Here is an 11,390-nt window from a genome sequence, read left to right as displayed (position 1 = left end):
TATTATTGTTTTAAACAATTAAAATGTTTAAATTAATTTTAAACAATTGCCTCCATCTCGTAGCGAGTTTTTAGTATAACCATCGTGTTTTACATCAAATTTTATATCTGAAACGTATTTTTAATTGATGAAGGAATTATTATTACTAATAGAAAAAAAATAATTTATCCAGCGCGGCACGTTACAATGGCGCGCGGGATCCATTGCACGTGTTCTTTCCGTGCCGCGTATCGTTTATCTCTGTCATGTATATAATTATTCTATTTTTCTTATCAAATAATAATATTCATCGACAAATAAGCCATTATACAAAATAGAATGAAAAACTAATAATAAAAAAACATCATTTTAGCCTTGATTTGACCTTATATTAAATAAAGGTTTGGTTAAAAAATATTGGTGGGACTGCAGATTTCCAAAAGTCACACTTCCATGATAATAACGACCTTTTCCAATTTGACACAAAATTGTACGCGTGGATATTGAAAGTATTTCTACTGTTATTAAAAAATAATACAGAAGTAACTTGAATTGAAAAATGTTATCTTCGCAAAGAGCTTTCAACTACTACACGAAATGAGAAAACCGTCGTTGGTATAGGTCAGCTTTTCAAACAATCCTTGTCATGTTAGAGGAAGTTGTTAATTTAATTCCTTCACTTCTAATTCAGTTTATTACTGTTTGAATTGTCGTATCAACGGTTTACTTGTCACCCAATTTTCTATTGCGGTAATTGGTTCGAATTCATAATACAGACGACCGCAATTCTAGCCAGGAAATTGCGTTGCTATACAAATTAAATACGTATTTGCTACACAACCGGTTCAATCAAACCCTTCAATCATGTACACGAACACGTACGTACGTATATTGTATGTATGCAACTACAAATACACAACAGGCACATACACATCCGTTCCCGTCCACCTTCCAATAGTGTTCAATTTGGCTCTTCTGCAGTTGTATAGGTTCCTAGTGCATGCCTCGCTGTCCGTAGCATACACCAGATCATTAAAACTTGTTAATGTAACTGTTTAGCTACCCTTTTGTAAATTAACGTGCCATCAGGCCGTTCGTTCATTCATGTACAATGTACACAGTAATGTAACGATTAAACAAAATTCGAATGTTTTCGTTTATTTACAAATATCCAAAATAGTCTTTGAACCTATTAATTGTCGCCTCAAACGATTGAAGCTTGTTCGATTGGGCGATTTACAAAAAAAATATTGTCAAAGATAAAAGAGACAATTGTATCTCATGCGCTAACATTAAAACATTAGAGGGTTAATTATTTAATACAGTAAAAGCTCTTTATTCGCGGGGTATACGTTCTATAAATATGCCGCGAATAGAGAAATCGCGGATATGGAATGGTAATTAGTACCTATGGAATCATAAGGGATGCATTCTAAGGTTCCAAAATAAAACCAATATGTATCAAAATAAAATCAATTTATCGAGAAATTAGCAATTAAAATTAATTTTTATAATTAGCTTTAGGCAAGTTTAAAAAATTTTGTTTTTTTTTCTTGTTTTGAATTTTGAAATTAGTCCACTCGGTTACATCTTTTATAAAAGTCAGCTCAGCATGAGCCAATAGTACTCAAATGATGCTGATGGGTTGAACAATAACATCGAATCCTTTTCTGTTCGGTTAAAGTTTTTGTAAAAGCCGCTTCGACACGTACCAACTGTACATACTCAAAAGATGCCGATACGTTAAGGGGATTCAGTAGTACACGTGCATAGAGTAAAAACATGCTTATGGGTTCTAGATATCATGAGTTTAATATTTGGAATAGAAGTTTGAAATTTTGTAGTAAGATAGATAAAGCTTCGTTCTAAAGCTTGTCGAAGGCCACTTTTTAATTTCTATTGAAAATACGTGTCCTACAAGAAGCATCAACTTTAAGTACTTGTAAAAGCTTTTAATGACCACATTACTGAAAAACAGAAACGTACCGAGTTAGTGTGAACCTTTGTCTGTTACCATACAACAAATTAGATATTTATCACGCAGGATTAAATCACAATGTTTAAAATAGAAATCCAAGTTTTCGGAAAAATTCACACTAGGCACGAGCGGTCTATTGCGGTCAATCCCCTTAATATCCCCTTAATAAATGACACCGAATCCTTTTCTGTTTACCGATTGCAACCGTGAATAATGAAATTTTTAATCACGAATACAGGAACTGGGTTGTAATTTTTTCACCCGCGAGTAAGGAACTTTTACTGTACTTATGCGCTGCATTCATTAGGGAACAGTTTAATAATAAATTGACATTAATAATATAATAAAACAAAATTCAGCAGAAAAATTTGGTGTTTATACGTGAGCTAGTTTATAATTAGTGTGATTCATACGTAGGCCATACAAGAAAACCCATCAAAACCAGTCATAAATAACATCTGTACGCAAGTAACAGAAGAATATAAAAAGTCTACAACTATCTCTGATCATTGCTTAACTTTGAAATTTAATTAAATGACTATACAAAAATCTAAAAAGTAAACTGATTAAGAAAGAAATTAAAAAATGCCAAAAGAATAATCTTAACTTAGTAACAAAAATAATCTGTTAATCTTATCTCAACGATAAAATAAATATTAAAATTTGTTAAAATGGTCCGACTTAATTTTTTTGCAAAACTTCTTATTCTTCACTTATTTTTTTGCAGTCAAGAACGTGATTTCTATCTTTGACGACTCTTAGTTGAAAACTGACCGGAAGTTCAGTAGTGTTAAACTTGTTAAAAGTTCAGTGGGCAACTTCAACTGTCAATTAATTTGAAATTTAAATTGGTGGGTAAATTCTCGGCACCTTCTTACTTTTTCAAGACGGAAAGAACATCTGAGCACGAACCGGAAACTTGGGCAAACTTGTCTGAAGCTATCGCCAACTTTTCTAGAAATTCTTCTTCGGATAAGCTAATTGGCCGGAAAATCGTTGTATGTAAATCCGATAATGAAGTTGTTCCGTACACACCGACTTTCAAATTAGAAGTCGCTAACGTCAGTTATTATATAAGACTTCCGGTTGTGTGACTCGTGATTTTGATAAGGACCAACTTTTCAAAACTTTAAGTTGCTTTAGATGACTTTTAGTAACTCACACCCTAAACTTTCTGCAATGTTTTACGTCTCATTATTATAGTATCAATTGTAAAAAGTCGGACAAGCGACCGACCTATGACCATATTTAGTATATTGTAACTAGCTCTAGCGTGTTTGTGTGCGATCGGGCGCACGTGTGCTTGGACGGCTTATCGATTCGCCGACTACCTGCGTTCTGGGAAAGCAGTTAAACAGTTCAAAGAAAAAAGAAACTATTCGGATGTTTCGAGAAGGCTCCCGAAAGTAAACAAAAAAATATTTAAAGGAAGAGACGATCGCCGAGGAGAAGTAGAAATAAATTGACCGTTGCAGAAGTGAATCGGGAAATAAATTGACAGTGATAACAGTGAAATAAATAGCGCAGTGAATAGTGATATATAATCATATATCCTTAGTTTAATAATAATTAATTAGTGTTTTTAAGTTTTTCAATAATTAGTGTAAATAAATAGTTTTTATCGGTATTAGAAGTTAATTTTGTTAAACCCACGAACATTACAATATTATTGACATTTTTGGGTATATACCAGAGCCGGGCAAACTCGGCTCTTTTGACTCCCGAGTGCTCTTCAGGTATAGCCAAGGAGCTTCTTATTGCTCCTGCGAGTGCGAGTGAGATGATTCTTTCCTTTTCTTATCCCTTCCATTTCGTAGGTAAGTCCCCTCTTCCATAGCCGAACCCAATAGTATTGCGAACGTAGTCCGGCATGCTACCCCTGAGCTACCCTACCCTTAAAAAATTTTCTTAGGTATTATTTAAGTTGCGAGAGAGACTTCGCTCGTGTACGGAATGAAGGGGCTTGATATGGGAGTGGAAGGGAGAAAAAAAAGAGAAAGCAATATGGGTCATTACTGCTTACTCTCTCCTACTCATTGAAGGGTATGGAGTGACCCAAGCTAACCTCAGGTAGCGGCTCCTACGAAGTTAAAGTTTGCCCGACTTTGGTATATATACCTACTATTATAACGGATTTTCTTAAAGGATTCGGATGGGAATACGAACATTTGTGAGATTAAGCTTGCAGATGCGATTGCGGATGCGGAGTTTAAACAATTTAATTTTGCGAATGCGAATGAAGATACAGATATCAAAATTCCTGCAGATTATCCGGATGTGAATGATGATATCTAATATAAGCGTACTTATGTGCTAGCTTAAAAAGAAAAACATTCTTAAAGACTTAGACGCTAGTTCCGTGGTTTATCCTCTTCCTTTCTCTCTCGTTCTCACTTATTGATAGCTAACGTGAGAAAGAAAAACGAAGAAACATTACTCTTGGCGGCAGAACAGAAGTGAAACAATTACTTGAGTTGGCCGAGAGAGAAGCCACTTAAATTGCCACTCTCTAGCTTCCTTGCAACCCTTCTTATTTACGGATGCCTTGAAACGAACATTGAGAATCGAAATTGACGACTTTCTAAATTCAATTCCAGCACAACAGTACCTAATGGAACACAGAGACAAAATAAAGTGTGGCCGTAATGAACGACAAATTGCTCTTACATAAATCTGTACGTCTGTAAGTGTAAGCTGTGTTTAATAAATTCAGAATTAATTGAATCATTATTATGGAGCGGACGTCGTACGTACATACAGGGTGATCCACCTAAGGCGGTTTCGTCCGTAACTCTGTTATTATACTTAAAAAAAATGTTTTTATAAAATGGTCTGGAATTATATGGTGTATATGTTAACGGAAATGTATGTAATCCGTCATTGTTTACTATTCCTAGGAAATGTATATAATTTCTAAAATCGCCTGAAAATGTGTGAAATAAATTATATTAGACACATTTCCTAGGAAATTTATAGATTTCCTAAATAGCAATCGGAAATGTATTACATTCAAGGTATCAATGGGTACGCGGGGGATAGCGAGGGTAGGGTATTCATTTTATTCACAGAAAGTATTAGTTTTATACATTTCCTAGTACAATAACGGAATTTCATACAATGCCTAGGAAATGTGTAGATTTCCCAGGATATGTATGTATTAAAAAATCTTTGAAACAATATTTTATACAATAAAATAATTCGAAGTGGTCTGTATTCTGTCGAAACTGCCAGACGCGGATCGCGATTTCGATTTTTTTGGATCTCATCAGCGCGTCGCAGGCAGCTCCGACAGAACACGGACCAACTTTTACCTGCTGTCTTAACAGTGCGTTAGAAAATACTACAAATGGCGCAGTAAACGCCATCTGTATCCGGATGCTACATTTTAGGATTACGTATTCTCCAACAAGGCCCACTTGTGTGGATATCTACTTGCTGAAAACGAATCCCGGCGTAGCCAACCTCAACGTGATACGCACGTTAGCTTAATCGAATAAAATAATATTTTATACATTTCCTAAATAGCCTCGGAATTGTATACATTTCCTAAGAAATTGTATTCAATTCCTGGATTTCATACATCCCTGGTAACACAAACAGAAAAAATTATACACCCTGTATATTTATACATTTTTGGTTTCTTTGTTTAATTTTACGTCGACTTTCCCTATACGTGCCTAATTAAATTATTCAAATTAAACAATGTGTTAACAGAACTTTATTTTGTACACAGCTTTTATTATAATTAATGTATTACTTATTTTATATACATCAGTGTGTACCCAAATAATGTATTGTAATATGCATGAATTATTGAGTTTGATCCTTTATGGTATTGTGTATCTACTACCTATATACAGGGAATTTATAAACACGAAAATAGGCTTCCATGTCAAAACATGCCCTGTGGTTTGTTTTCGAATCCAAAATTAACTGGCTGCATTAACATTTTGCACCACGTCCCGTCCAGCGCCTCCCCTTTGAATTACTGCACTTTATTGGAGCGAATGACATTATACATACATAAACCTACTAGTAGAACAAAAGCTATAGAATTTTCAGTAAGTTCGTGCACAAAGGTGAATTCATACTACACCAGACTTTATCTTTATGCTTTACCACAAAATGAATAAAATATTTAGTTATATAGCATTTACCAACCACTCGTTCCAGTGATTCCTAAAATGAAACTGAAAAGCCCTTCCGCTCTATTCTCCTGTTTACACTATATTGTAGGTCGGAGGGACTGCTCATCCAGTAGCATTAGAAGTTGGTAGGGATAAAACGCACAAAACTTTTTTGGTAAACTATTTCGAGAAAGAAAAAGGAATTCCCCAAATCCCAATTAGTATTTTATATTTAACACAACAATTTTGTTATTTCTGTATTTTCTGATTTGAATCATATAGTTATTGATTAGTAATCGACCTTTGAACCTTCAGAGCAGGACCGGATTTGACTATAATTTCCAATTTTGATACAGCTTAAAATAATTCATTGTAAAAATAAGGTTTCTGTTGTTGCAGATTAAGACAAGAGATAAACGGAGGTGCTTGGTGTCCAAAAGCTCAGATAAGTAGCGAAGTAAAGGAATACTTAGAAGTTGATCTGCAAAAGAATCATTTGATTACCTGGACAGAAACGCAAGGTCGATTTGGTAACGGTCAAGGTCAAGAGTACGCCGAAGCGTTTCTCGTGGAATACTGGAGACCGTCACTAAGTCGATGGGTGATGTATAAGGACTCGAGAGGACAAAAGGTAAGATATATAAAGAAAACGATTCCCGCATCACAAACTTATTCTATGCTAATATGCATCTAGCCTACGTTTCTCGGTTATTTCCAAATTTGTTTGGTAAATCCCCCCTTCTTATTCACAAGACCAAAACTGACTTTATACCAGCAGGACAATGACCAAGATCTAACAAACAAAACCAAGACCGAACGAACAAGTCCAAACCTAAATACGCAGAACTAAACGAAAAATTATTACTTTCAGTGTATCTACGAGTTAAACTATTTGAAGCAATATTAATTTATTCTTTTCTTAGAACAAAAACATTTCTAGTAGGTATTTGAAATTTTCAGTTTGCTTTACCAGATTTTAACACTAAGTATAAAAAAGAATGCTTTTGACAATGTTAAGTTGGACAAGATGTCAAATTACATAAAAATGTAGGGTTGAGTTACAGAGATATAAGGATAATACTTATAGTTTGTATAAAGAGCAACAGACAGTTATAGAGCTGGAGCTGCAATGTAGAGAAACAAATATTAGGAAAGGAGTCAGACAGGGATGCACACTGTCACCCCTACTTTTTTTATAATATAGCAGTATTAGCATCTAGCAGGGAGATGTTACAGATTAGCCTTAAATAACATAAAATCGGTATTGACAAAATAAATAAAAGAAAAACAAAACTACTGGTATTTAAGGGAAGAAAAAGTAGCGAAAGAGCGAATATAAAGATAGGAGACGAAAAATTAGAACAAGTGGCCGATTTTAGGGATATAGCAAGTCAGATAAGTCAAGACGGAAGGAGTAGTAGGGATGAAAAGCAGAGGATAGAGCAGAGTCGGGTTGCCTTCAATAGAAAGAAGTCAGTTGTATGCTCGCGAACGGTTAATTAAGAAATTCGAAAACGATTGTTAAAGGTGTATATTTGCAGCGGGGCACTGTACTGGTGCGAAACATGGACAGTGGGCGCTGTGGAAAAATAAGGATACCGTGGATAGAGAAGGTTAGAAATGAAAGGGTATCAGAAAGAATAGAACAGAGGTCTCTATTTAAATCAATAAAAAATAGGCGAAATAGGTTAGTAAGACAGCTTCTCAAGCATGAAGGTCTAATGAGAGACATAATTATGGATTATAAGCCTATTGAATTCTTCGATTTTTAGTTATTTTTAGAAATTTTATAAATATCCTTAAGGTTAAAATGACAGAATGTGCTGGAAAAAGTCCCCATCCCCTTAACTAAAATATGTGGGGCAAATGGCATTTCATATATCCACTTTATTCCATCAGTAATCATCAGAATCATGTCAACATTTGTTCAATACCTATGTAGAAACATGAGGAATTATTTTTTTTAATAATATTAATACTGATAGATTTTATTTTAACGTTTTCACAAGCTATTTTCTGTCACTTGGTAGCACAGTAGTACATAAATTTCTCGAAAGTACTTTTACCGTAAAAAGGGACATTGGGTTTGCACCGTTCGTTTTTTGCACAACTCTAACAAAACGTAATATTTCTCAACTGGTGTAATGGCCAGCAGGCGGCTGTGAAACGGGTTCGCTGAAGCAATTGTTCGGGCTTTACCAAGTAATTTAACAACGAAAGAGACAAATAACGCATTCCATTTTTATGATCGTCTCTCCAGTGTCGCCAATTTCTTCGTTGTTGAACGGACATGGATCAAACTCGACACTTTAAACGAAACGCTACTAAGAATGAGAACTCTACGTTTAAGGGAAATGTACAGAATCGCGCATATGTCAGCCAAAGTGCTTATATTGATTTAGGGAGCAAACACCTTCGTACTCGAAATAATAAATTGGTAGATAGACAAACTTTGTAAAAATTTTGTTGTTATTACATAAGGATAGGCGAAAAGAAATTGATTTTTATTTTTAATATTGAAACAAAATCTTGCATATAGTTGAAGAAATCAAAGACCAAAGTCAAAAAAGATTTGACCAAGAACAAGATTTAATGGTTTAGACGCAAGCTGAAATAGACTTATCTTTTTAATACTATAATATTTATTAACGTGTAAATAAAGAAAAAAACGAGGATGACAGTCAAAAAAATGTTTGTTCATTAATAGTCTATTTCCTCTACTTAACCAGCTTATCGTGGAAAAAAATTGTGGAATTCACAGGGTGACGTCATGCGCAGACGTGAACGAATTTTGAACTTATACGTAGGTATTATATCTTCGTTGATATTATTTGCGTCATGGTTGCAGTATAATACAAATGGATGAACGGTAACAAACAAAACTGTTTTTTAAATTTATTTTTCGTCTTTTAAGTGTCTAATATCCATTTGTATATTATAATCATAATTAGTAGGAAAAGGCGGATAGAAATTGATTTCGATTTTTAATATTGAAACAAAATCTTGCATATGGTTGAAGAAATCAAAGACCAAAGTCAAAAAAGATTTGACCAAGAACAAGATTTAATGGTTTAGACGCAAGCTGAAATAGACTTATTTTTTTTAATACTATAATATGTATTAACGTGTAAATAAAGAAAAAAACGAGGATTACAGTCAAAAAAATGTTTGTTCATTAATAGTCTATTTCCTCTACTTAACCAGCTTATCGTGGAAGAGAATTTTGGAATCCACAAGGTGACGTCATGCGCAGTAGTGAACGAATTTTGAACTTCTACGTAGGTATTATATCTTCGTGGATATTATTTGCGTCATGGTTGCATGGTAACAAACAAAACTCTTTTTTAACTTTATTTTTCGTCATTCAAGTGTCTAATATCCATTTGTATATTATAATCATAATTAGTAGAAGGATATGCAGTGGACCCTAAAAGAGGAAGTTTAGTCGTAAAGACTCTGCAACTATAATATATCCATGCACGTCGTCAGATCTGGAACAAATGAGTCTTGGTTGGCAGTGTCTAAAACATATTGTTTAATCCCGTGAAGACGATGATTTATCTGTGGAGACATCCATTTGGCTTGATGCGAACAAATGACATCTGCCAGAACGAAAGAGAATGAGAGAGATAGAGTGAGAGAGTGAGGAAGCGGGTCGGTACCGGTGTCTTTCAAGGGTTACGACATATTTGGATGATAAGACTGACAAATGGAACTCAATGATAAATGGCTAAGTGCATACTGATGTTAAGACAAAACTTCAACTTCTGGAATGGAAGATGTGCGCGAAGGTGGATGGACAGATGCGAAATGAAACGGATAGATACCTCGTGTTTAGAAGTTCATAACACTGGCGGATCTGGGGAAAGGGGTGCTATGTATTAGGATGTCGCTTTCGTTAATATGTAGGGTCTATATGTAATTGTTGCGACAATGAAAAGAAACGTTTTACATTTAACCTTAATGAAAGTAAGTAGTAGGTATCATAGTAAAAGTTAAAGGTCGAGCCCTAATGGATGGTTCATTATGTGGTTGCAAAAGGACGATTGATTGGGCATTGAATTTTAAGTTCAAATATAAAAAAATTTAGATTTAATATGAAATATTACACTGAATTTTTTACCCACTACACGCTACCTCAAATTAATGAGGCAAAAATTGTTGCTGTTGTCACACCCCCGCCGGGAATCGAACCCGGGACCTTTGGCTTTACGCACCAATGTTCTGACCACTAAACTACGAGAGGTGACAACAGCAACCACGACCAACCGACCTATAAGGTTAACGATCCGTCGAACTAATGTAACTATATATACTGAATATACTATGATTAAACATACATACAATTTAGACATCTTTTAGAAGAGAGTTAGTTTAATATGAAATATTATACTGAAAATTCAATTTCTAATTTTATATTCCATTACACGCTACCTCAAATTAATTCAGAATAATATTTCATATTAAACTAACTCAGTTCTAAAGATGTCTAAATTGTATGTATCTTGAATATAGATTTACTACTAAATTTGAAGAAAAGAAACTTTACCACTGGTTGAAAAGAGGGATTTACAAGAATGTCCTTGGAGTAAGTCTTTTTTGTTTGGAGGAACGATAACTTCTCCAATTTTCAAAAAAAAAAAGGATAATTTGTGCTTAAAACAATTATTAAAAAAAAAACCTTAAGTACAAAGGCTTTCACGGCCGGAATCCATAGTAGACTGAAGATTCGGGGTGTAGGACCGTGGTCTAAGTGAACTATTCTATTCAGACGTTTCGTCAGCTACTGCGGCTGACATCCTCTGTCGCTGTCGAGACTTCGAGATATAATCTACGTTCACGTTGTCAACGCAGCACTGCCAGTAAGGATGTTAGCCGCAGTAGCTGACGAAACGTCCGGACAGAAACCTTAAGTGTCAGATTAAATGAGCAAGACCAAAACCAAGACTTAGACTATATCAACAAAAGCCAAGCCAATACTAGAAATATTTGAGAATGACCAAGACCAAGACCGAGTAAGCAAAATCAAGATATATACCAATACTCGGACAGTCTTGGTCTTGATATTGGTCTTGGTCAAACTTTTTTTCTGCGGCCCTACTGCAATTCTAAATTCTAGACCAGCCACTGATTCACAACAGAAGTAATTAAAATTTTTGCGAATAAGACTACGCTGCGCTGCCAAAAATTTTCAAACGAACTGTGTCAACTCGTTCTTCATCTCGATTCGTTCGCAATAGACAACAGAACTAACGCCGATTAAAGAGAACCAATATGCACCCATTCGTTTCGTTTAAATCCCGTAA

General features: G+C 34.7%; 1 protein-coding gene across 1 annotated transcript in view; it reads left to right on the top strand.

The window, feature by feature from the left end:
• The window catches only part of LOC108741434 (discoidin domain-containing receptor 2-like), a 388,424-nt gene that overhangs the window by 245,992 nt on the left and 131,042 nt on the right, over positions 1-11,390 (top strand). Inside the window, exon 5 of the mRNA XM_025977248.1 lies at positions 6,484-6,715. Within this exon, the coding sequence (XP_025833033.1) occupies positions 6,484-6,715 (232 nt within the window). The remainder of the gene's footprint in view (positions 1-6,483; positions 6,716-11,390) is intronic.

Source organism: Agrilus planipennis, unplaced genomic scaffold, assembly GCF_000699045.2.
Source record: "Agrilus planipennis isolate EAB-ADULT unplaced genomic scaffold, Apla_2.0 scaffold24, whole genome shotgun sequence".
Lineage (NCBI taxonomy): Eukaryota > Metazoa > Arthropoda > Insecta > Coleoptera > Buprestidae > Agrilus > Agrilus planipennis.
Note: the sequence above shows the minus strand (reverse complement) of the source record. Positions and strands in the feature narration are given on the sequence as shown.